This window comes from Lissotriton helveticus, chromosome 5_1 (assembly GCF_964261635.1).
Source record: "Lissotriton helveticus chromosome 5_1, aLisHel1.1, whole genome shotgun sequence".
In the NCBI taxonomy this organism is placed as follows: domain Eukaryota; kingdom Metazoa; phylum Chordata; class Amphibia; order Caudata; family Salamandridae; genus Lissotriton; species Lissotriton helveticus.
Genome location: NC_136065.1, coordinates 2081292175 through 2081319522, shown reverse-complemented (window position 1 = coordinate 2081319522; position 27348 = coordinate 2081292175). Strand labels below are relative to the sequence as shown.

At 46.6% G+C, this 27348-nt stretch overlaps 1 protein-coding gene across 1 annotated transcript in view; it reads left to right on the top strand.

The window, feature by feature from the left end:
• Positions 1 to 2613: 2613 nt before the first annotated feature.
• Positions 2614 to 27348, top strand: part of LOC144756327 (CCN family member 1-like) — a 63830-nt gene continuing 39095 nt past the window's right edge. Inside the window, exons 1-5 of the mRNA XM_078646041.1 lie at positions 2614 to 2877; positions 6655 to 6874; positions 15633 to 15812; positions 17504 to 17761; positions 23162 to 23341. Of these exons, the coding sequence (XP_078502167.1) occupies positions 2827 to 2877; positions 6655 to 6874; positions 15633 to 15812; positions 17504 to 17761; positions 23162 to 23341 (889 nt within the window). The 5' untranslated portion in view covers positions 2614 to 2826. The remainder of the gene's footprint in view (positions 2878 to 6654; positions 6875 to 15632; positions 15813 to 17503; positions 17762 to 23161; positions 23342 to 27348) is intronic.

The following is a 27348-nucleotide window of genomic DNA, read 5'->3' as shown; positions in this document are numbered from 1 at the left end:
TGGCTCAGAAACCATATCAATGTTTTTACAGTATTATTTTATACTATTGCTTCTAATGTATGCACTTTACTTAACTATAAGTATCGCAATAATATCGATCCATTTCTCTTGTACGAGAAAAGAGACTGATCAATAAATAACATCTTTTATTGAACACGCCCGTCTCTTCCTTTTCTCTACATTCTGATGAGACTAAGAATGCACGTACTGACTGAGTAAAATAATTGCCTTGTGCTCACACGACTCTCGAGATTGACTCTTGATTAGGGGAGAGCAAAGTTGTCATGTTCTATGGTTGTCAGAAACTAAATCCCTTCTTGTCTAATCAGGGAAGTTAATCCTTCCTTGAACATTCGAGAAAGTTTCTAGCGAACTCTGAGCTTAGCTGGCAAACCCAAAAATTAAGTCTAGTATCGACAGTAGTAGACCTAGTTAACGTCTGGCCTAGGCCTTTACTGCTGTAGGTACTATTCCAATGCGCAGAGCCTATTGGGAAAATAGGAGCTACACTACACTGGCAGGACTCAGCCTGGTGTCAGTGAGTGCAGGCCCCATGCTCCTCTAGCCATGGCAGGGCTCGGCCTGGTGTCAGTGAGTGCAGGGCCCATGCTTCTCTAGCCCTGGCAGGGATGGGCCTGGTGTCAGTAGTGCAGGGCCCATGCTCCTCTAGCCCTGGCAGGGCCCAGCCTGGTGTCAGTAGAGCAGGGCCCAGGCTCCTCTAGCCCTGGCAGGGCTGGGCCTGGTGTCAGTGAGTGTAGGGCCCAGGCTCCTCTAGCAATGCCAGGGCTGGGGCTGGTGTCAGTGAGTGCAGGGCCCATGCTCCTCTGGCCCTGGGAGGGCTTGGCCTGGTGTTAGTGAGTGCAGGCCTGTGCTCCTCTAACCCTGGCAGGGCTGGGCCTGGTGTCAGTGAGTGCAGGGCCCAGGCTCCTCTAGCCCTGGCAGGGCTGGGCCTGGTGTCAGTGAGTGCAGGGCCCAGGCTCCTCTAGCCCTGGCAGGGCTGGGCCTGGTGTCAGTGAGTGCAGGGCCCAGGCTCCTCTAGCAATGCCAGGGCTGGGCCTGGTGTCAGTGAGTCCAGGGCCCATGGGCCTCTAGCCCTGGCAGGGCTGGGCCTGATGTAAGTGAGTGCAGGCCCCAGGCTTCTCTAGCCCTGGCAGGGCTCACCCTGGTGTCAGTGAGTGCAGGCCACATGCTCCACTAGCCCGGGCAATGATCTGCCTGGTGTCAGTGAGTGCAGGGCCCATGATCCTCTAGCAATGGCAGGGCTGGGCCTGGTGTCAGTGAGTGCAGGACCCATGCTCCTTTAGCCCTGGCAGGGCTCAGCCTGGTGTCAGTGAGTGCAGGGCCCATGCTCCTCTAGCCCTGGCAGGGTTGGGCCTGGTGTCAGTGAGTGCAGGGCCAATGGGCCTCTAGCCTTGGCAGGGCTCGGCCTGGTGTCAGTGAGTGCAGGGCCCAGGGTCCTCTAGCCCTGGCAGGGCTCGGCCTGGTGTCAGTGAGTGCAAGGCCCATGGACCTCTAGCCCAGGCAGGGCTCAGCCTGATGTCACTGAGTGCAGGGCCCATGGACCTCTAGCCCAGGCAGGGCTGGGCCTGGTGTCAGTGAGTGCAGGGCCCATGCTCCTCTAGCCCTGGCAGGGCTGGGCCTGGTGTCAGTGAGTGCAAGGCCCAGGCTCCTCTAGCCCTGGCAGGGCTCAGCCTGGTGTCAGTGAGTGCAGGGCCCAGGCTCCTCTAGCCCTGGCGGGGCTCAGCCTGATGTCAGTGTGTGCAGGGCCCGTGGGCCTCTAGCCCTGGCAGGGCTGGGCCTGGTGTCAGTGAGTGCAGGGCCCAGGCTCCTCTAGCCCTGGCAGGGCTCAGCCTGATGTCAGTGAGTGCAGGGCCCATGCTCCACTAGCCCTGGGAGGGCTGGGCCTGCTGTCAGTGAGTGCAGGGCCCAGGCTCCTCTAGCCCTGGCAGGGCTCGGCCTGGTGTCAGTGAGTGCAGGCCTGTGCTCCTCTAGCAATGCCAGGGCTGGGCCTGGTGTCAGTGAGTGCAGGGCCCATGCTCCTCTAGCCCTGGCAGGGCTTGGCCTGGTGTCAGTGAGTGCAGGCCTGTGCTCCTCTAACCCTGGCAGGGCTGGGCCTGGTGTCAGTGAGTGCAGGGCCCAGGCTCCTCTAGCCCTGGCAGGGCTGGGCCTGGTGTCAGTGAGTGCAGGACCCATGCTCCTCTAGCCCTGGCACGGCTCGGCCTGGTGTCAGTGAGTGCAGGCCTGTGCTCCTCTAACCCTGGCAGGGCTGGGCCTGGTGTCAGTGAGTGCAGGGCCCAGGCTCCTCTAGCCCTGGCAGGGCTGGGCCTGGTGTCAGTGAGTGCAGGGCACATGCTCCTCTACCCCTGGCAGGGCTGGGCCTGGTGTCAGTGAGTGCAGGGCCCATGGGCCTCTAGCCCTAGCAGGGCTGGGCCTGGTGTCAGTGAGTGCAGGGCCCAGGCTCTTCTAGCCCTGGCAGGGCTCGGCCTGGTGTCAGTCAGGTCAGTGACTCGCTCCTGCGGTGAGTGTGGGGCTCGTCCTATCCCCGCCCCTCCCGCCTTATCTCAGGCTGCAGGCACTGTGGTCACAGACTTCACCATATTTAAGTCCCTCTCCCAGTGGGGTCTCCCTCGTGAAGACTGTGGGCTGCAGGGAGCAGCGGCCAGTGAAGTGTTTGGGGGTCGGCGGCAGAGACCACCCCCTCCCCTCCTGCAGTGTCCATCTAGGGGTCTCCTGCAGGCCCTGAGCCGCCCCAACAGAGCTGTGCCACTGGGAGGACGCCTGGGTCTGCGCAGAGGGCAGCAGGGAAGGCTGGCATCCGGCCCCGCCATGTTTGTGGCCCTCCTGGCTCTGGTCGTGGGGGCCCTGACCTCAGTGCAGGTGAGTCGGGAACACTTGGGGTGTCGGGTGGGGGCTGTACCCTGGATGCACACGGGAATAGTGGAATGATAGCACACGGTGTTAACATTATTTTTCTAGGCACTATGGCAGTGGAAGGTTACATCCATTTCCATAGGTTTTTCCCCCCAGAATGCATCAGGAACAATTGTGACCTCGCCGTAAACACTGCAGCCCCCACTCCTCAGGGCAGGATTCTTCTCCTGTGTTTCAGATGTCGGGTCTGTGCCTTCCTGGAGCAGTTTGGATTATGTGCCCTACTGGGGCAGTTTGGGTCTCTGCCCTACTGGGGCAGTTTGGAGTCTGTGCCCTCCTGGGGCAGTTTGGATTCTGTGCCCTACTGGGGCAGTTTGGGTCTGTGCCCTACTTGGGCGGTTTGGGGTCTTTGCCCTACTGGGGCAGTTTGGGGTATGTGCCCTCCTGTGGCAGTTTGGGGTATGTGGCCTACTGGGGCAGTTTGGAGTCTGTGCCCTCCTGGGGCAGTTTGGATTCTGTGCCCTACTGGGGCAGTTTGGGTCTGTGCCCTACTTGGGCGGTTTGGGGTCTTTGCCCTACTGGGGCAGTTTGGGGTATGTGCCCTCCTGTGGCAGTTTGGGGTATGTGGCCTACTGGGGCAGTTTGGGGTCTGTGCCCTACTGGGGCAGTTTGGGGTGGGCGTAATTGAATCTATACATTCTGGGGGATCCCGCATCTGCATCCACAGCTCTCACAGAATGAAATCTGGGGGATCTTTAGCATACAGGGAGAGCTGGGGTCTGTTTGTCAGTGATTTTAGGGGGGCTGGCAGAAGTGTACCTTAAACTAAAGAAGTGCTCGCCTTCAGGGGCGGTTGTGGACAACCGTGCGTTGCATTCACTTTCAGGAGAGTTGAGTGCCCTTGTTTCGGTGTCAGGCGAGTGAAGGGGTTACTTTCGGTTTTTACAAGGCAGCATTTTCTGGTGGATTTGCGTAATAGTATTTAGGGGCTGTTAGGGCAGAGTGTAGGGGGTCTTGGAGCTCCGTGGGCCTGCAGTGTTACTCTTGGTTGGGTGGAGGGCACCAGACCCGGCCGTTATTATTGTCCTTTTAATCAGAAGATTTGAATATGTTACCCTTAAATGTCTTGTTCCATAATGCTCCCTCTCCTTCCTAAATCTCACGGTATTGTCTTCACTCTACTCGGTACCGCCCCTCTCTGTGCCCCACCCTATTTATTCATTATCCATCCACGCCAGTGCCACCCTTCAGGGTGCCACAGGCACAGGACGCAGGGACATGTGCCCCTATGCCCACATGTGATGTCAGGATGGGCGCAGCTCCCAGTGTCACCCACCTCTTGGCCAACGTCCCCTGTGGTGCGGCCCTCGCGTGAGTCTGGGTGGCACACTGAGCTCTACCCCTCCACCCAATGTGAGAAGACGGTCCCTGACCACCCGCAAGCCGTGAGTCATCTCCATCTCTACCCATCCACCCAATGTGAAAAGGTACCACCTGACCACCCACAGGCCCTGCGTCATCTCCATCTCTACCCCTCCACCCAATGTGAGAAGATGCCAACTGACCACCCACAGGCCCTGCGTCGTCTCCATCTCTACCCCTCCACCCAATGTGAGAAGATGCCACCTGACCACCCACAGACCCTGCGGAGTCTCCATCTCTACCCCTCCACCCATTATGAGAAGATGCCACCTGACCACCCACAGGCCCTGCGTCGTCTCCATCTCTACCCCTCCACCCAATGTGGGAAGATGCCACCTGACCACCCACAGGCGCTGCGGAGTCTCCATCTCTACCCCTACACCCAATGTGAGAAGATGCCACCTGACCACCCGCAGGCCCTCAGTCATCTCCAACGCTATCCTTCCACCCAATGTGAAAAGATGCCACCTGACCACCCACAGGCTCTGCGTCATCTCCATCTCTACCCCTCCACCCAATGTGGGAAGATGCCACCTGACCACCCACAGGCCCTGCGGAGTCTCCATCTCTACCCCTCCACCCAATGTGAGAAGATGGCATCTGACCACCCACAGGCCCTGCGGAGTCTCCATCTCTACCACTCCACCCAATGTGAGAAGATGGCATCTGACCGCCCACAAGGCCAGTGTAATCTGCCGCTATACCCTTCCACCCAAAGTGAGGCGAGGGCACCTGATCACCCATAGGCCCTGCATAGTCTCCAGTGTTACCCTTCCACCCAATGTGAGAAGAAGGCCCCTGATGACTCACAAAGCTAGAACAGTCTCCAACTCTACCGTTCCACCCAATGTGAGAAGATGGCACCTGACAATACACAGGCCCGGTGTAGTGTCCAGCTCTACTCCTCCACCCTATTTGAGAAGATGGCACACCTGATCATATTCTCAAGCGCTACCCTTCCACCCAATGTGAACAATTGGTACCCGACAATGCACAGACCCATCGTAGTGTCCACCTCTACTCTTCCGCCCAATGTGAGAAGATAGCTCGCCCTGTGTCGTCTCTAGCTCTACCCGCCACCCAATGTGGCTCCTGAAGGACCACAGGGCCACCCAATATGAGAAGATAACAACCACAGGCCCTCAGCATTTCCAGCTCCACCCTTCGACTCTCAGTCGTGTTGTTCCTGTGGGTCAGTCCCACACACACCAAGCTCTGACCTGCCTTCTTCAGATACACCCAGGCCACAAAGGTCTCCACCTTCACTTCCCCATTGCTCCTGTGTGTCTTTCCTGGGATCAACCAAGGCTTAACCCAGCTCTGTGTGCAAACTCAGATCTGCACTTGAAGCATGATTTGAAGTAAATCGGTCTTTACTCAGGCACTTAGGGCCTCATTTATGAGAAGTGACGTATCGCTGCGTGAAAGCAGTGATGCGTCACTTCTCAGTGCGCCCTCCTTGCGACATGATTGATGCGTCATATTTACTGTATGACGCATCATGTCGCAAGGAGTATTTCTGACGTATCTGTACGGCACAAAAGTGATGCAATAGGAAGCGCAAAACTGTCACAAGGCCTCATAAATAAGACCCTTATTGTCCATGTGGACTTTGCCAACATGCTTATGGCAGATAATACCTGATGAGGATCTAATTGGCAAATACAATGACACTTTAACAATTTTACATTGTGCAAAGTATTTAAGGGAGAGGCGAATGGGGGGGGGGGGAGGGGTGCAAGGACATTTTGGGGGTTAGAGCAGTGCTCCGAAGAACAAGCCCAGCACCCTGTTTTACAACAAATCCCTTTCTAGGAGGTGACCCTAACTGAATACATGCACCCCGCGCTTCTTGAAATGCCTTCAGTTATGCACACACCCACCGCAAGTCTCCCCGAAAAGGCTGGCATGCCCTCGAGTACCTCAAAAGCAGCAGGAGGGGTGCTCTCAAGTCTGGAGCGGGGGTGGAGGGTGGGGGGGGGTCTAGAGAGCCACATCTCCCTGGGGTGTGCACAGCCCCAGATGCCCCCAACTTCATCTGAAATGCACACAGATATTGAGAGTGAAGTGCATCTTGCATACGGTGCAAAGGGTGACCTTGGTGAGCCAGGTTGGAATGCATAAAAACACGTGTGTGCTGTGTGGATGACGCCTGTTGCAGGCTTTAAATACACAAGTCTGCTGCGTGCTATTAAAATCAGTCGAACATTATGGAATTCTCTTTTTAAACCCGCAGCGCTGCCCTGCGGACCTGGCCCTGAATGACCGTTTCAAGTTTTGCATTCTGGGACTTGTAGTTCTGCTTTTCCAATTCTAAACGAAGGTGACTCAGTGATACTCTCACCCTGTCCTTTCTTTCAGGTCCAGGGAGGATGCCCCGTTGATTGCCGGTGCCCCAGGGAGATACCAGGGGGCTGTGCCCCCGGGGTGCCCCTGGTCTCAGACGACTGCGGGTGCGGCTGCCAAGTGTGTGCTGGGCAGCTGAATGACGACTGCAATGACCTCCGACCCTGTGACCCCAGCCAGGACCTCATATGTGACTATGGTGCTGACCCCGAGAGGTCATGGGGAATCTGCAGAGGTGAGCACAAACCAGTAACTGGGTATTCTTGCTACAGCAGGGCACCTGGAGGAGGGGCTGGGGCAGAGGCCATCTTTAGTTCTAAATAACAACAAACTGAGGGCAGAGGCTATAGCAATCCGCACCTGACAATATCATATCTGAGTGATGAGTAACAGTGCAAAGAACCAAGGAGCACTTCCCTCTATACTCCTTAATGAGGAACAAATTCCTATACAAACATCAAAGCAATAGGTTCAGCACTCCATGATGTATAATCAAAGCAGAAAGCACATGAAAAGACTTCCAGATTCCAGTTGTTTTCTTTTTGCTCCAAGTTGTTCTTTATTACATTTTCATTAAAATTCAAAAGACCATAGCTGACGTGTTTCGTCTCGCAAGGAGACTTCTTCAGGGCTCATTAAAGTCACAGTACGTTTTCAAAGCTGATAACTGTTTCATGGGTCTAACGTTCAAAAGAGTCTTATACACCGTTCGTTTCCATTATTACGGCTTGGTGACCGGCCGCGTGTATGTGAGTCTGTTAGTTCTCTCTCTTTCTGAGTAGCCAAGAGGACCAGTGAGTGATCTATGTCAGTCATTAGGCGCCAGCGGCATGGGGTACATGCTCAGTAAAATGTGCCACTGAGGCATTGCCCCTGGAATTATGCAGCGTGAGAGGGACAAATTAGGTGGCAACGTTGATTAAATTATGTGGTAAAAAAACAAATTTTGTAGCCTAATGCAGCACATTTTCTGACAGCATTACTTCATTATTTTGCTATTTTAACCTATATTAACACTATGGGGCCACAGTGGCGGGCGCATCCTAATATCCCCCATGGGACCCCCGCCCTTAAGGCGGGCGGTCCCAATACCCGATAGGAGTCCGCCCGCCATCCTAATGACCCCCTATATTTGCAACGGTTCACAGTTTAACATTCAAATATAGAAGTAAACGACTGAAAAGTGACTAGTCAAATTCCGTAAGTAGAAATGTGGTAAATGTGTCAAATCCATAATCAAGCGAAAATAGTCATGACTGCACAATCACATAATTCCAGTGGCCCTGCTCTTAAATTTTGTGCATAGGAGCTGCACACGCAGGTTCCTATACACACAGGTTTGCAATACTTCTTATAGGAGAGCTCGAAATGTCCACTTGTAGATTTGAGTCTATGATTTCTATAGATTTTGTTAATATTCAGTAATTCGGTATGAATTCTTCTAGTACTCTTGGCAGCTTCTCACATCTCTTTGCATTTGTAAAAATCTATGCATAAGGAAATAATGTCTTCTTTTCTGCAGGTGCAAAACATCACGCTATAGGCCTTGATTCTAAACCCTGCATGTTACAGTAAATACCGTACACTTTTCCCCTGTTATATTCTGTATGCAATTTAAGGAAGGGTGATGTATTTATAGCATCCAGTAATTTCAGCCATAATTACCATATGCCATAAACATCACCCAACTCATAATTCGCCCACTGCGCAAACAAGGGCCATAAGGGCAAATATACAAGCCCCTTGCGCCACTTTTGCGTCATTTTTCCCATCTTAAAAATGACGCAAAAGTGGCGCAAGGGGCTTGTAAATCTGCCCCATAGTGCATTTACACTTTTACACTTTTTTTGATCCATGGTGAAAATGTATCACCCTTAAAGAAATCCCTTTCCTCACACCTCTACTAATTTTAGATGTATTGCCTTCCCTTTCCATTCAGAAACATATGTACTCCTGCCCTTGATCAAGGGTCAGTCTTTGACTATTTCCAGGGAGGGAAAGTACCTACTTGGGCGCTCTTTACAAATTTGGTGGAATAGAGTGTGATATTAACTGCACGTGGTAAATACCATTTTCACGCAACTCACAATTTGATCCCTGTGCAAACATGTGTTTATAAATGGACTGGACTAAGTCCTTGTGATGAGGGCCAAAAAAATGTAATACCCATTACGGTGAGATTTTGGCCCACATTATGAGTAGTATGGTAAAAGGTGTGATATTTATAGTGCCTGGTAAAATCTGTCTGAGTCAGATTTTATTAGGTGCGATTAATACCACCCAATTATGATTTTATTTAGGATATGGCGTGGGTTTTGTGGTTACCACAATCAAAATCTGCAAATTCTTGAAAATGCAATCATTTCCCCAAAATAAATATCAGCAAGTTATCACAAAACCCATATTTGTGATATGTGTAGTTATAAGGCTATTGCAAGCCACTGAAGAGTTTTATGACTATATAGAGGAACGAGGCCAAAGGGGCAAGTTCCTTTATAAGGTCTTGGAAAATCCCGGTGATTTGCAATATGTAAAGTACGTCAGGGAGTACTTTATCCCTTATAATACATAGTAACACCATCACCCTTCCCACAAACCACTAGAATTCTTCGTGTGTTCCTTTTTCATATGAAAAAGGTCGGATGTTTGCAGACATGAAGAATAGGCATAGAATCTGTAGTCAAAAATAAAACTCACCAAAAAGCAGTTAGATATTTGTGGGGAAAAACACCAGAACCAGTTTAGTACAAATCAGATTTAAAAAAGCACTTTAGCTCAGAATCTGTTGGAACGTGCAGGGAGATTCTACTTCCCTATTATTGCCTAAAGGGTGCAAATAATAAATAAGATGCCATAAATATCTTCTTTCTGCTCACCACTGGTCATCTAGAAAAAGAGAGCAGAAGAAGGAAAAGGCAGGTTTTGTGATTTTTCTTGTTTGAAATTCAGCTGTAGTGATGTTTCATGACCTGGCTGCAGGCATGATGATGTCAGAACTCAAATGTAATAAATCATTAGAGATGAATCGGTTCCTCGTTTCTTTATTACAGGTGACTAGAGATCTCACAAGTTGGCTGTAAAAAGGACATTTTGAAGGAAAAAATTGACATTTATACAGCGGTTGCCGTCTCCCATGTATTATATGATTGATTACATGCCTTTACAAGGGAAAAATACCACCACCCTTGATTGGTAATACAAGAAAGAAACTTTACCCTGTAAATGGTGCACTTTGAGCACCTAGGATAAATTATGGGCCATATTATCAAGAACGGCGATAGCTGCTGAACGGCGATAGCTGCTGCTTTAGCGGCAGGCAACTGCTGCTAAAGCAGAGATAAGGGGCTTGATAATATGCCCTTGTGACTTCCCACAGAAGCCCAGGTTTGATGTCCTGCCCACCAGAACCTCGGCTTCTATGGGAATTCACAAGGGCATATTATCAAGCCCCTTATCGCCGCCTTAGCGGCAGTTTCCTGCCGCTAAAGCGGCGATAATGTTATCGCCGTTTTTGATAATATGGCCGTATGTGTGTATAGAGCTCCAGAAGTCGGATTGAAGCTGTATAGTTTTTACGTACAAATACATCCCTTTTCCGGCATTTGATAATGTTTTTTAGAAGGTTTTATATAATTTAAAGGATTTTGTTTCCAGACCTTAGGAAGATTTGAAAAAAAAAGTGTGTAATTTTTTGCAACCTTCACATACAATGAAAAGAAAATCAGCAAAATAAAGATTTGCATTAAAAATATCAGTAACTACTCACTTTTATCGTGAAGATCCTCTGGCAATAAAAAGAAATAGTGAGACAATATATCACCAAAGTGTACCATCTTTACAACCTTTGAAGAGTGTTCTTTGTAAACGTTGCAAAACTTTACCAGTGAAATATACATTTTGTCCATCTCTTTTTTTTCACCAAGCCTATATTTGTTTATGCCCCAGAAAAGTACTTTTCTGAGAAGCTTTAGACTGTCTTTTCCCATTTCGTTTTTCTAAGCTTATTTAGTTTATATTTTAGGCATGTGTTTACTTGCTCGTATTCCTGTGTATTATAAGTTCACAAGTTTTGCTGTCAATGTCTGCTGTTCTCTTTTTACCGTAAGTGGGGATATTTCTTTACCCGTTATTCAATGCCTGAAAGCGTTTTCTGTGTGTGGTCACATGCTTGGCAGATGGCTTTTAATAGTCTTCCTCGGGGAAACACATTTGAGAACAGTGAGTTGTTTCTGTCATTTGGTATTTTTTGTAAGAGCATGACCACTGCTTGTAAATTTAATTTTACGCTGCCTATGCCATGGCTTCCTGTGTAGACTCACTTTAGAATACTGAGCTCAAATTTCAAAATTCCCAAAGGGAAAGTCATATATTTTCACTTATACGGCTGGGTCTATGAATTATCCACATTTATGTCATTCTCGGAAATCACATTTGTTTATTTATTTATTTTGAAAGTTTTATATAGCGCGAACCAGACTCTTGCGGGTATCACAGCGCTTTACAGGGTAAGTGTCCTAGGGCCATATGTATCAAGGCCAAATGGGTTCGCAAGTTGCGAATTCCTTTCAAGATGCATATTTTTTCTTTTTTCAAAGTGCCATGTTACGCACATACATGCCCTTTGGGCATGTATGTGCGCCACATGTGCACCCATGCAGATTTCAGGAGTGCAACAGGGTGTCCTTTGGACACCCCTGCACCCTTGAAAATATTCTCAATTTGCGATTAGCAAATTGCGAATCGCAAATGTCCCCTTCATTCCTATGGGCCTCCTGGCCCATAGGAATGAATGGGAAAGTATTCCTTAATTGCGAATTCGCAATTTGCTAATCGCAATTAAGGAATTTTAAGGAATCGGTAAAAAAAAGCGATTTTCTACATACATACCATTTTGCGATTTCTAAATAGCGATTCCTTAAAAATCGCTATTAAGGAATCGCAAAAGGGTATGTTGATACATATGGCCCCTAGTTACATGGGTACAAGGTAAATAACAAAGTTCACTGCTAGTCAGTGATAGTATAAACATCCTATCGTAGATAAATAGGTATATGGTACATAACAAAACGTTCCCTGTATATCAAGCATAATATAGATACAACATCTAGGATACCTGGCTGGACAGTAGACATTAAAAAGTTCCATGTAGAAGATACGTTGGGTCGCATAATAACAGTATTCCATGAATTTGGCCACGAGAAGCGATTTCACTTCTTTTTTGAAATATGCAGTAGAGGGAGTAAGTCTAGTTTCTGGGGGTAGAGCATTCCAAATTCTGGGCGCCATCCCTGCAAAGGTTTGGTTATATGTTATAAATTAATTTACAATGAACTCCAGGACTGCACCAGGGAAGATGAAGGATTGGTATATTAAAGTGCATTTGGTTTTGTTTTATTCGTTTAGTTGCCCTGATGGAAGCCATGTTTCTCGTGGAGGAACCCCTTTCACTGCACTCTCACTCATTTTGAAGATGTCCTTTCTCTTTCCTGTCGCAGCCTGAGAGAGTATTCAGTCCTGCCTTTGGCAACAGTAATCTCCACCAGTTTCGAGGGCGGTGTAGATACTAAGAGGCGGGTTTACTAAGGTTTCCATCATCGCTTGGAGTGCAGGAACCCCGTTGTCCCGCCGCCGGAAGTTTTGAGCCCTGTTAAATCTTTTTGGACAGGGAGTTATTTTAAATACCGAATTCCATTCACTGACAAAAGTGGAGTAAATCATACAAGTATACAGGATAGTTTCCTCTAGAAAGATCCCCATATCTGGTGGACTTTCATCGTTGCGAAATCAAGTTAAGATACCGTTCATTGGCTCAAACGATCTATAGGTTCCGGACGGCGGGAGTAACTTCATTTTCGTTTTATTTATCAGAAAGCTTAATACCGACGATCAAAACGACATCAATCTTTTTTGGGGAGAGGGGTTGGCCTAACGGCTAGGGCGCTCGACCTCGGACCTGGGGAACTTGGTTCGAGTCTCGGTAACGACGCCAAAAACCCCCTGTGATTCTGGGCAAATCACTTAATCTCCCCGTGCCTAAAATGAAAGTGTGTCCTCATGTAACGTAACTGGTGCTATGTAAAGCGCTCTGATAACTGATTCGGTTTGGTTCTAGTTCGCGCTATATAAAACTCTGCAAAAAAAAAAAAAAATCTACAGAGATAGAAATTACGAATCCTGACACCCTAGTATAAACTTTTGAAAAATCAAGATATCAGCGCCGGCTTTATTTTAGCTGAAACCATTGGTCTGCACACCAAAATCCTTTATCATAATCAGTTTGTGGCTGCTCCAGAAGAAGGCGCTGGTCGCCGAAACGCGCGTAAAGTACCAATTTGCCACTCCCTCAACCTTCATTTCGTTTTTTATTAAAAGAATGTTTTAATATGTAAAATGTCTTTATTAGTATGATAATTCTCTTATTGCAGAATTTTTTAACTTGAATATATTGTATATTGTGAAACATGATTGTTTGTTTAATTATTAATAAAACCATGGAACTTTATAATACTGTTGTAGCTTAATTTCCTTGCTATTAATATCGTTGACATTGATCAGTTCTATAGGATTGCCTAGATTGTTACATATCAATTACTGTTTTGTTCCCTGGTCTAGGAATCTGATTCTTGTAGAATACAGGGGGTCCTTGTTACATATACATTACTAAGGTTTTATGTCAGGGTTGCCTTACTTTAATGGCGCAGCTCCAGAGCAAAATCCTTTCTGTCATTTGTTAAGTCACACATTGAGACTTTGCGTGGTTTAGTAAATACAAAGTAAGACAAGGCAGTGCAGAGCGTTACCCTGCATTGGGAAGGCATTCCATGGGTGCGGCATGGGCGTTCCCATGCACCCACCCATGAGTTTTGTTTAATCCCCACATTTACTAAAGTTGGTAAACGTGGGAATGTGTCAAAAAGCTACACCTCTCTGAAGCAGGTGTAACAAGGAGAAATATCTTTATGTCTCCTTGTTGCTTTCTCTTTCTAGGCCTGCCACATTTTGTAGCACACATAGAAAGAGGAATATGCCCCTAAGGATTGTGTTTGTGCATTAAGTTGCCCCTTTCTGCATAAAGGCAATCCTGCCCATAATGCAGCGACCCTTGTACCATGGTGCAAGGCTGCCTGCATTGGCGCTGGTCAGCACACAGTGCGCTGCGAAAGGAGACAGTAGAAATGTCCCAGATCCAAGTAGATAGGGTGCATTTCGGCTTTCTCCCTTTCCCGCAACGTAGCGCAACAACTTTACTTGCTGGCCCGTGTTGCGTGAAATAAAAGTATAGATACCGACGACCGTATCAGGTGAAATCTTTTTTGTTCCCTTATGCACTCACCCGTTTGTTTAAGCAGTAGCAAGGTAAATTATTGGTCCTGAAGAAGCAGTAGACACCATTAGGGTCACACAACTGCAGAAACATGTCGACCTGAAAACATTTAGCAGTAGATATTTGTTTAAACTACTGTTACTTTGCATTTGACATATTTTAAATTTGGAAATGAATTGATGTCGCAAATAAAAGAGGTTCTTTCAAATTCATTATCCAATTTTAATAGTAAGCACTTTCACTCACTTTTTTGGTTCAGCACTGCTTTTCAGTTATCATTAGTAAGGACACTTGTAAGTGCAGGGTGGACATTCCACTCTGTGTAATGGCCCAAATGATGACCAGGGCGGTTCAGAACAGATAACTGATGGGAACAATATCACATAGTGATTAGTCCCTATGCAACTTACTAGTTTTATTTGATTACACACCGTTGCATTATATACACATGTGAACACAGAGATAGTTGTTGTTAGACCCACAGTTAGTATTTTTGTTAAGACAGTAGAAATGTCCCAGATCCAAGTAGATCGGGTGCATTTCGGCTTTCTCCCTTTCCCGCAACGTAGCGCAACAACTTTACTTGCTGGCCCGTGTTGCGTGAAATAAAAGTATAGATACCGACGTGTGCATATTGATAGTACCAAATATTGAGGTCAAAATATCTAAAAAAAATGACGGATAAGTAAGTCTAGATTTTCAACACCTAATTCCACATATATGTACCTACACTATAAATATATGTTCGGCTACATAGATGTGGAGTTAGGTATAGTAGGTACACTTGGAACATCAACAGCCTGCCTCAAGTGAGCACTGCTTCTCATACATAACAACATCACATATGCAGGTTTTTAGGTATACTGTTTTCTAGGAACAAAAACACAAGGGGCCAGATTCACAGAACTAACTTAAGACAAAATCCTAAACTTACTACTTTTGGTATTCACAGAAGTTAGGATTTTGTCTTAAGACAGACTTAAGACAAAATCCTTACTTAAGTCTGTCTTAAGTCGTTTTAAGACAAACGTAAGGCAAAATCCTAACTTCTGTGAATACCAAAAGTAGTAAATTTAGGAATTTGTCTTAAGTTAGTTCTGTGAATCGGGCCCGAGCACTCCAGATTTTGTGAACCAGGCATGAGCGAGCTCCCTATAAAACGATGACATTTTCACACCTGCGTACAATTACAAATGCGAATATCTTTTTGATTCAGGATGAATGGTTCTGTTTTGTTGCCGCCCTTTGCTGAATTTGTGTAATTGCTCAAGTGTTGTTGGCAGTCAGTTTAGCTCCTATAATGACATGTTGAATACTTGTATTAGATATGTGAATATTAACCTATCAGTGTGTCCTACTAATAACTATTATAATAATAATAATAATAATACTGTGCTCGTAAAGCCCTCTGGCCTTTAACTGTCACGGCTCTTGCACTGTCATTGCTCCCTTTACACAACTCACTGGCACTCCACATATTGAAATTGAAGAGAAATTGTGCGTTGGGCGTGGCTAGGATATTTCTGAGTTAGTTGTGTTGTCAGACTGAGCTATCTTGCTGGAACTGGAGCCTGTGAACTGTAAGTTGCACACAGATCTCTGCCGCAGGCGCATTGACCAGCTGCTCTATCAGTGATGAGTGTTCACCGTCTGTCCCTTGCACCCACAGCCTCCCAGCAGGGCCGCTCCTGCTTCTTCAACGGCAGCGTCTACCTGCACGAAGAGCACTTCCAGATCGCCTGTCACAGCTCCTGCGTCTGCCGGGACGGGTCGCTGGGGTGCGCGCCCCTCTGCCCACTCACCATGCCGGTCATCGTGCCTGGCTGCAGCGACATGCGGCAGGTGGAAGGTATGCACGCGCGATGTCCTCATGCATGCAGTGCCGCACAGAAGGGCATATTTACAAGCCCCTATTGGCACCAGTGCGTCACTTTTTTTGACGCTCTGGTGGTGTATCGGCATTCCCCATATTTACAAGGTGGCACTAAGCCGCTTAGCGTGGCTTAACGTCTCCTTGTTCAGTGAGTGTTGCGGTGGGCGTTCTACCACAACATGCATTACTTTCTGATGCTGTCCTAGATTTACAAGGCTGGGGCAGCGCCAAAAACTAACGCCAGGTAAAACCTGGTCTTTGAATGGTGATACGGGGAGAAATTATTTCTCCTCATTTTGCTTTTTCTTTGTGTGCTGCATTGTGCAAATCACCATTATTGATTGTTTATGTCCAGGAAGGTGTCCCTTCCTGCACATAAACAATCACCCCTGCAGTGCAGTCACCATTGCAATATGTAAAAGGAAATTGGGTAACCCAGTAAACCCTTGTAGGCTTGGGCAATATATTGTATCAATAGAAAATTGTCTACAAGGGATTTATTTGGAAAAATGGTCAAGAGCAATTTAGAAGCATTAGGCAAGCAAGTTAGTTGTAAAACAATCTAACTCTATTGCATCCGCAGATTAACTGTGATTGTATCTCAACTAGGTCAAAGTAAGAGAAAGCACACAGAAAACCTATTCATTAGAAACTGAATTTTATCAATTTTGAATATGGGGATACATACAGAGAAATATCTCATAATATACAATTATGAACAGATAAAACAAATCAATGACACATCAGTTCATAATCTAGACATCAACTCCTACAGATCAGACAAGAGTAGCTCAAGTCACACATGAACCAAGGAGTCTCTTTGGATCAATGAATTGTTATTGGAGATGATGTGTTGGTCGACGTTTCGGTCTTGATTGCAGACGTCAAAAGACCATCTTCAGGACAATTAAAATAATATGAGAGAAGCCCCTTAAAATGATGATGATATGATGGGTAATTGGCAACTCGCTGCATGAGACAAGCAACCCACAGTGTTCTATCTGTGTTCCAAGGATGCAAAACGCTATCCCAATAAGTAAATTCGTCTTCGGTTTCAAATAGCACTCCAAATTTTAATTTTATCGACGTCGATGTCTAGAACGATAATGGTTCGCGGGAGGAGACACACACCACACGTACTTCCAACGTACATTGCTGGGGTTGCGTCACTTTTGTGACACACTCCAGCAATGCGTCACTTTTGCGCCATACAGATACGTCAGAAATACGTACGTTACGTCAGAAATACGGAGTTACAGATACATCAGAAAGACGTATCTGTAACTCCTTGCGACATGATGCGTCATACAGTAAATATGACGCATCAGGTATGTCGCAAGGAGTGCGCACTGAGAAGTGACGCATTGCTGCTTTCATGCAGCGATGCGTCATTTCTCATAAATGAGGCCCTAGGTGTCCGACAGAGGAGCCAAAGCTGTACTGACCTCTGTGGCTGATAGTTGCCCTGTGGCTGATAGTAGCCCAAGACTAGACTGGCAGGTGACTGACTGCCCTGCTCTAGAAGCATTGCAGAAAGCACTGGCCTATCTGGAGAAGTTTCAGCTCCATGATAGGCCAGTCCACCTCTGATGCACTCCCCGGGTCCAATGCCATCAATCGCTGCCTGGTTACCCCATGCCAACCTTTGACCCCGTTCTCCCCTCCAGTGCCCGGGCAGTGCTGCAAGCGATGGAGGTGCGTGGAGTCCAACAGGCTGGAGGACTGGCTGCACAGCTCAGACATGCAGAGACCACCCGGGGGAAATGTCATCGGAGAGACCCCCAGGAGGGCATGGGGACTCAAGACCAGGACCACCTGGGACCATCATCATCCCGCTGAACCCTTCAGGAGCAGAGCCATACTGGAAACCGAGGGGGGCCAGGCGCTGGTGGCCGAAGAGGAAGACCCAGATGGGAGTGGTGCAGGTGAGAGGTGCTGCGAGTCAGGGACCCTAAGTGCTGAATTTGGAACCTACCACAATAGCAGCTAGAGGCCAGGAATAGAAAGAAAGAAAGAGAGAGAGAGAGAGAGAGAGAGAGAGAGAGAGAGAGAGAGAGAGAGAGAGAGAGAATATATATATATATTATAAGTCGTGGCCTGTGTATAGTAACTCCCAAGATAGATTTGCAAATTATAATATTTGAAAAATACATTTAAATTGTATTCCATGTTGCCAGCACCCCCACAGCGTTGTAGGTCACCAGCAGCAGTGGGAGGGGAAGGAAAAGTGAGGGAAAATGTGTGTGGTGGGATTTAAAATAAATGAGCGGGTCAGTCAAGGGCAGAGTCTGTGGGAAAAAGTTAAAGGTGGAATCAGGACAAGAGGGAAAATCTCCTGTGTACAGCATCCATTTTAGGACATCCTCATTCCTCACTCCTCATCCCTGCTTCCCTTCCCTTTTTCTTATGCATCATCCCTATTTCTCATCCCTACTTCTCAGCCATCATCCCTACTTGTTATCCCTATTTCTTATCCATCATTCCTATTTCTCTTTCCTCACCCCTGCTTCTCATCCCTACTTCTTACCCATCATCCCTACTTATCATCCATCATCCCTACTTCCCTTCCATCATCCCAACTTCTCACCCCTCATCCTTTCTTCTCAGCTCTGCTTTTCTTCCATTATCCCTACTTCTCTTCCATCATCCCTACTTCTCATCCATCATTCCTACTTCTCATACCTGCTTCTCATCCATCATCCCTACTTCTCATCCCTCATTCCTACTTCTGATCCCTACTTCTCATCTTTCATTCCTGATTCTCATCCATCATCTCTACTTCACTTCCATCATCCCTACTTCTCATCCCTCATTCCTGCTTCTCATTTCTTCTTCATTCATCATCCTTACTTCTCAACCCTCTTCCCTACGTCTATTACATCATGCCTACTTCTCATCCATAATCCCTACTTATTACCATCATCCTTTTTTCTCATCCCTACTTCTCATCCATTCGCCCTACTTCTCACCCTTACTATCTCATCCATCCATCATCCCTCCTTCTCATCCATCTTCCCTACTTGTCATCCCTACCCATTCTTCATCTCTACTTCTCAGTACTTATCCCTCAGCCATACCAACACACTTTCAATGCTGTGAAACACCCCTTCATGCTGATTGGTTGGCAACACCCAATCATAGTTAATAAAGAGGACTGCAATATTTTGGTCTAGCTCAGGCTTTTCCCCGTGGGTAGCTCACGAGCTACTGGTAGCTGTGTAACTGCCTAAAAAATAGCTCTCCTAGCAGCCCAGTCTACTAAATTAGATGCTTTTGTTTGGTTTAATTACTATGTGTATATCAAAAATTAAAAGCATTTATTTGAGACGAAAATATGTATGTTTTCATAACTTATAATAAGCTGTTGTTTGGAGGAAAATGGTTAACATTCCAAAATATGTTTAACACTTATAATTTAGTCCTAAGTCATGGAGCTTAGTAGAGACTTATTACTATTGTTATTACTATTTCGATGGCGCCAGAGCCATTGCAGCTATAACCTTTATATATCACCCACAGTGAGGCCGTCCACATTTCAAAGCATTTTTTACATTACTGTTGGCGACCGTGCCCAATGAACGGAGGGGATCACTGACGGTAATCTAGTATAGGGTGGACACTAATTTAATCGTGTCTGTTATGGTTACTGTTTCACCACTAATAATGTTAGTACATTAGCTTGTGATGATTTTCATTGAACATAAGTAGCTCTTATTACAGATCAGGTTGGAGACCCCTGGTCTAGCCACAGAAAAAACAGCCTTCCCATTGCACATGCTGGTTGAGGACAGGGGAGAGGAAATCTCAACTGGTGTTTGCTTTCAGTGAGTCCAAGGCTGTACAGCACTTTGTTTTATTTAGTGAAGTGCTTTTCTGTTTCCATAGGCCTCAATGGAATGCTATGGGTTGGGGAAGACAAGGTCCTACCTCCTGGGCCATGAATCAACACTTGGAGAGAGGACTTTACAGTTCATTCAGAAACATTTTTAGTTTCCGTTTCACATGTAACAACTCTGTCCTGACCTCCCTCTTCCTGGTTTCTACACAACTGAAGCCCAGCCCTAAAATCTGGAAACTGCAAAGAAAGATAACAAGCATTTTAAATGCAATAGGTCTTGCATTTGTGAGAGTTTAAGCTTTTGGCATTGTAAATGACAATGCCTTTTATTTATCAGTTTTGCTAACTAACACATAAATAAAAGGCATTGTCATTTACAATGCCAAGAGCTCAAACTCTTGTAAATGCAAGACATATTCAAAGAAGCGGCCACCATTGACCCAAGCTGCTTGGAAAGTGAAAGCGCGCAAGGTGCGCTGAATGTTGCAGGAAAGCATGTTGTGCCTGCAGTAGGAGAAACTCATTAAAGAAAATAGAGCTTACAGACTAAAAAAGACGTACCGGGTAACGACCGAAGTAAAAGGGCCAAGCATCATGGGAGGTTACAAATGAAGACAAGGCGGTACTAAGCAGGAACTAACAAGCCAATTAATGAATCAGAAGCCAGCTTTTACGAAGGACAATGACACAAGCCAATGACAAATATGGGTGGAGAGTGGGCAGGGCTACTATTCCATACTCCAATACAGCATGCCGCAGAGCAGTGCATGGCCTGCCAGGCTCGACCTAAAAATGCAGCTCTCATAGCTCAAGCAGCCTCAGACTATAGCATTTTCTTTGTTACAAATAACACTGAAATCAGAAAAGGTTGCTGATGAACTGTATTACCCTGTCTCCAAAAGTTAATTTTAAACATTTTCTTTCTTACAATTATAAACTAAAACCATTTCAACAAAACAGCACAGGTGCACCACAAAAGAGCTTAGACAGAGAATCTTATAAAAATCCACGTCCAAAAGTATTCTTCCAAAGTTCTTCTTTTATTTCAAGTATGTTTTTAAAACATGATCAGGATGATCAAGACACAGCTGATGCGTTTCGTCCTTATCAAAAGGACTTCTTCAGGGCTGTTGGTTCAACAAACATATATACAAACATAAATATATATATATATATATATATATATATATATATATATATATATACCAATGGACATAGGACAAAACATTTTAGAACATCGCAAACTATTTACAATAGTTATTTAAGAAAATACAGTTTTTTCGTTATTCTTATTTTATCTTATTAATATGCATTTGCTGATAATTTATGCATCCTAGTGTTCAATTTCAATACCTAGTGGATTGGTAAGGAGAGAGAGAGTTGAGGGTCAATAGAGAGAGTTTAAGGGTCAATAGAGAAAAGTGAAAATGAAAAGTCACACAATTCCAATTGAGGGAGAACCCAGGGGTGTGAGGTATCAAAGTAAGGCTGCAAGATCTACCAGGGCAGTGAAGGGAGTCATATTTCCAGTTTGTGATCATACTGTTCATATTGTAATACCCACCGAGATGAGTCTTTTATATTGTTAACATTGGATAATAAACCGCATGGTAGGCCAAATGTTGAGTGAGTAATTGCTTCCGTCCTCAAATGTATCCATATTGAGAGAGATAATTGGATTAATATTGCCCAAAGTGAGAAGAAGGCTATGCTTATAAGTTTGGAAATGTAGCCCAATACTTGCTACGTTTAAAATGTAGTTTGCGCCTTTATCTAAAAAGAAAAAGGACGAGTGGGTATATGATGACTCCCAATCAAAGTAATCCAAGGTCCCAGGTCAGGGAACTAGGTGATATACGGAAATTATTGCACAATTGCAACTGCCGGCCTAAATCAAGAAAGATGTTTACGGTTATACTAAAATATTACATTACACAGAGAATGTTTTTGCAATTTCGCTTCCAGTACCACACCCGGCCTCATGCGCTGAAGCCATGCCCAACTTGTACTGTGCAGAAAGAGCAGCCCTAGGCCGTACCCTACATATTCCCTTCATCTCCTGGGTCCACTGGTCACCATTATTGGCATGTGCCCAGTTCAATGACCCCAGTGTCCACATGGCACAGCCTTTGACTCTGTCCAGAGGGTACTAGATACAGGCTGTGACCATTGGCCATGCCCTGAGCCCAGTCCCAAAGCAACTGGGAGCTGCCTTTCACCAAGCCAGAGACCTCTGGCCACAGGGTCTGGACCCACCCATAACTGCTTATTCTTAACTCATCCTAGCAAAGCTTTTAAACACCAAACAGATGTGAAATACATTTTTTGTGAGACTGTGCAACTTCAGCAAACATCAGTATTATTATTATTCAGCATTTGTTGAGCGTATGGCTACCCGGAGGCATCCCAGCGCTAGCAGCATCAGGCAGAACAGCAGGCAGAGTGGTTATCCGGTCGCATTCTGAAACAGCTTGGGGGCATATTATCAAGAAACGGCGTTAAAATTGTTGCCGCTTTAGTGGCAAGAAACTGCCGCTAAAGCGGCGATAACGGGCTTGATAATATGCACTTGTGAATTCCCATAGAAGCCCATGTTCTGATGTGAACATGGGCCTGTCGGCGATAATTTTAACGCTGTTCTTGATAATATGCCCCTACGTATTAAGGAGCCTTCGGAAAGATAGATGGTTGTTCACTGTGTGAAGATAAGCAAGACAAAATGTGTTTTATCAATGGAATTACCAATCGAACCATAAACACCACTGTCTCTGTGACATTCACACATATTTAATGTGTTCTTTACTCTCCCTCCATTTCTCACTTTGCAAACATTACATAAATATAATTATCAATTACAATGGCCTTTGAATCTACTTCTTCCTGACTGCTAACAGGTGTGTAACTATTGCAGTACTTACAACTTGAAATGTATTTTATACAACCTTATGTTTATTTTCGTTTTTGAAAACCTTCTAGCCAGAGCTATAAACATAGAAGAAAGACTGTTTTCTGCTGTGTCCATGCCATTTATAAAAGTTTATAATTCTTCTATGTTAACACAAAAGAAAGACGGCTATCTGCTCTGCCTGCACATTCTATAAACAAAGCAGGTTGTCTTTCTACTGTGAAGTAAAGCCTGACGATAAATGGAAGTCAAACGGCCCACAATCGCGCGGTGCATGTGGGGAAATACGCATTATGTGATGCTTGACCAGTCCTGTCTCACGTTCCTCTCTTGTTTTCTCTCTCTGTCGCTCTCTCTCTATCTGTATATGCATACATGCCAATAGATCCGATTCAGGCGGGAGACCACCGATTTTTCTAGCCAAATATGGCTTTCTTTTAGCTATCTCCCGCCTGAAATTGCATTTTCTATAAAAGAAGTCAATGGGGAATTTTCATTCTCCCAATTTTTTATTTTAAATCTCCCTGTCCTAAAATGCTGGCATGTATGGTATATGTAAACACTGTACCCACTGTCCCACAGGTACCTCAGAGGGCCAGCCTTGCACCGTCCGAGGTGCCACCTACCAGCACGAAGAGCACTTCCAGATAGGCTGCCAAGGCTCCTGTGTCTGCAAGGATGGATCCGTGGCCTGTGTGTCCCTGTGTCCACCCACCCAACCCGCTCCGGTGCCTGGCTGCCTGGTCATGGAGCAGGCGGAAGGTATGGCTATGCCTTTGCATAGGCAGCGTCTTTGTATGTACACACTCACTACCCACTGATAACATTCACTACCAGACTTTGAAGACAGGGACTAACCTATGTGATGAGGTAAAACTTCTTTCCAGTCCCTTTCAATGTTTTTAGAACTTTCTCATCTTCTCCACTGACAAATCCATTTTGTGCTCTAAATTGTGACAAGTGGGGTGGCAAACTATATCATACTATATCATAAGGGAGTCTGTTCATACTAAAAAATAATTCTACACTCATAAATATGCCACATACATACAAAGGGATACGCCCTACTTCTCTGGAGCCTTTCGAGATGATCACGTCTATGTACATACACAACTTCCCTGCTACCATCTGAAGGGACACATAGATGCCCACATATGACCAGCATAACGCCAATTAGTGACAGGAGAGGTAGCAGCTGTGTGGACGACTAATGCATTGTGGGCAGAGTTGGGGCTGTCCTGATGGATACAGGGTGCATCGATGTAAAAGGTCTGTTGCCCTGTTTGTTTCTTTTTTACACTTGTTAGTCTACAGTCTGATGGTGGTCTGGATGGAGCGTGCCTAGATCCATCAAACATGGTGTGCTTGTGTCCAAGATAAGTGGTGGTACTGTAATGATGGCTTTGTAAATTACGCAGCTGAGTTTAAAGGGATGTATGACGTTACAACGCATACTTTTACAATGCCTACCTTTACATCGCAAGTTTTACAACGCATACCATTACAACGCATAATGCTTTTGGGCGCTGGATAGTGAATAGTTTAATTTACTATTCCAACTCCAGTCCCCGTGGATAGTAGGGAAGGTGTTGGATAGTACATTAAACCTATTCCCTATCCTAGAGCGCCCCCCAGCGCTATGCGTTGTAATGGTTTGCGTTGTAAAAGTTGTGTTGTAATGGTAGTTCGTTGTAAAAGTTTCGTTGTAAAGGCTGTATACCAGTTTAAAGATGGTGCAGGACAGCGAGGAGAGCCAATGGACTTCCATCAGGAGGGGGTGATGTGGAACAGGCGTGTTGCAGTGTGTAGGGTGCCCTTAAGAGGTGCCAGTATAGAGTCTGGGAGGCCATGGAGTAAGGTGTTACCACCATCCAGATGCAAGAGTAGGAGGGCTTAAATAGCAGTTCTGACGTTGCTTTCAGGAAGAATCGGAAGAGAGCTAACCCCAGGCTTTCTTTCTGTTATTTGCCAATGTACCCCTGGCGGGCAAGGTTGGAGTCCAGGGTGAGTCCAAGTGCCTTGTCATTTGGTGAAAGTTGGGACTCAATGCTGGTAAGGTTCATGACAATGAGCCAGATTTGTACTGTTTCTTGTCTGTTATGCTTGGCGAATAATAGGAATTCTCTCTTAGATGGGTTGAGATTCAGATAAGGTCTGGATGAGGTGCAGGCTGTGTTTGAGACAAGGGGGCAGATTTACTAATTTTTCATGCTACATAGGGCAGCAAGCAAAGTCCCTGCAGTGCGTCGCATGAAAAAGAGGCAGCAGAAATGTGCCATATATTATAACAAATGGCGCATTTCTGCGGTCTCCTTGTACTAGCGCACTCTGTGCCACCTAGCACCGATGCAGGCACCCTTGCATCTTGGTCCAAGGGTGCAAGGGTGTCTGCATTACAGGGAGGATTGTTTTGGTGCAGGAAGGGACACCTTCCCGTACAAATACAGTCCTTGAAGGCATTGTCCTCTTTCTATGCGTTCTACACGTGAAAAGAGGAAATAGCGAGGAGAAATAATGATACTTCTCACTACCCCTGGTCCAGGGGGCGTAGCATTTTGGGGCAATCCCAGGTTTACTCACCTTATTAAATCTGGGATTGCGTCAAAATCCACGGGCAGATGCCCATGCTCCATCCATGGAATGCCTTTCTAACACAAAGTAAAGCTGTGTGCTGCTGTGCATTACAGTTTAGAAAAAAACTGATTTGGGTGGCTTTGTAAATCACAAATAACATTTTGTGCTGTGGCTTTGCCAGAAAAAGTGGCGCACCCACAGCGCAAATGTTAGTAAATCTGAGTCTGGATGTCTGAGGAGAACTCGAGGTAGAGCTGCATTTTCCTGAATGATGGACCACTTGTCTCTCTCAATACCACCGGGACACTTCTTTATGAAGTAGGCGTTGCGCTCTACAAATGGCCTCAATCAATCATATCAGTTCAATTTGTCAGCATTTGGGTGCAACGTAGGCGAGACCTAAAAAGGGAACACTTTGCCTCGGCACCCAGGGGCGTAACACAGGCCACCGCATCCCCCGCGGTGCGGGGGGGGGGCTCTAGCTCCAAGGGGCCCCCTTGGCACTGCACTATGGCAGGAGAGCTCTTGATTGAGCCCGGAGGGGGCCCCTCTAAGTACCGTGCAGGGAGGTCCCCTCACTTTTCGTTACGCCAGTGTCGGCACCCCCTCCATATTTTAAACATGGGGGAGGTGGCAAAGCAGGGCGGGACTGGCCATAGCGGTCACAGGGCGTTTTTCCGGTGAGCCAGAAAGGTGGGGCCGGTTTTCAAGCGGTGTGGCCCGGTTTTGTTACCGGGGGCAGTAGTGCTAAAGCGAAAGCAGTGCTGCTTCTCGCTAGATCCTCCCCCTCTGTCCCCTGGGCCAGGGCTGGTTTGTGTTCCCAGTCCGGCCCTGAGGCAAAGGGGCTGTTGGGGGCATACTGACTGACACTCTCTGAGGCGCCCATAGAAAGGAGCAGAAGGTGGTCCCATGGACCCCCCAGGTATTCCTCTGGAGTTGGATACATACACTGAGTGTCCGTGCCTTAAGGGGGAGCTCTTTCCCCCTTTGCAAACAAGCTCCTGTTGTCATATCAGAGTGAAGGATGGACGGGCGCTGCTGGCAGATTCTAACAGCTGGTCCACCTTTCTCTAATACGCTGCTCCCAGGGCACGTTTAAGTTTGTGTCTGCCCTGGGGCAGCACATTAACTGTAGTATAGTGCAATGACTCGGTCTGCGCCCGATGCACCCAGTTAAAGGTTCACCACAGCAAGACCAGGGTAGTGCACCCTTTACATAATCTGGTCCCAGATCATCTTCTTACAGCGACACCTCTGTGGAAGAAACCTGCCCCGTCTCCAGATGTTACCTCCTCCCTGTCTACGAATCACAGACCCCATCAACAGGCACAGCTCCTTACCAGGAGGCGATGGGCGACACCTCCTCAGCAGGTCACGCCTCCAGATAACCTCCATTAACAGTCCTCCTCAGTTGGCCCCAAACCCAGATAACTTCCATCAGTAGTCCAAACCTCCCCCTTTGTAGGCCACACATTTCCATAATCTCCATCCACTGGCCAAACACCTCCCTCAGCAGAGCACACATTCAGATACATCCATCAGTAGGCCACACTACATCTGTGGGTCCCATTACCAGATAACCCCCATCAATAGTCTAATCTGCTCTCTCTGCGGGCCACACCTCAACACAATCTCAGTAGAGCACACCTCCAGCTACCCTCCATTAGTAGGCCACCCCCACCCCAGTATGCCACACCACCAGATGACCAATATCTTAGGCCATACCCCTCCCCAGTATGCCACCCCTCCGGGTGATCTATATCATTAGGCCACACCCCTCCGCAGTATGTCACACCTCCAGTTGATCTATATCATTAGGCCACACCCCTCCCCAGTATGCCACACCTCCAGTTGATCTATATCATTAGGCCACACCCCTCCCCAGTATGCCACACCTCCAGGTGATCTATATCATTAGGCCACTCCCCTCCCCACTATGTCACACCTCCAGGTGATCTATATCATTAGGCCACACCCCTCCCCAGTATGCCACACCTCCAGTTGATCTATATCATTAGGCCACACCCCTCCCCAGTATGCCACACCTCCAGGTGATCTATATCATTAGGCCACTCCCCTCCCCACTATGTCACACCTCCAGGTGATCTATATCATTAGGCCACACCTCTCCCCAGTATGCTACACCTCCAGATAATCTATATCATTAGGCAATAGCAAGACCTTCCTTGTTGGCC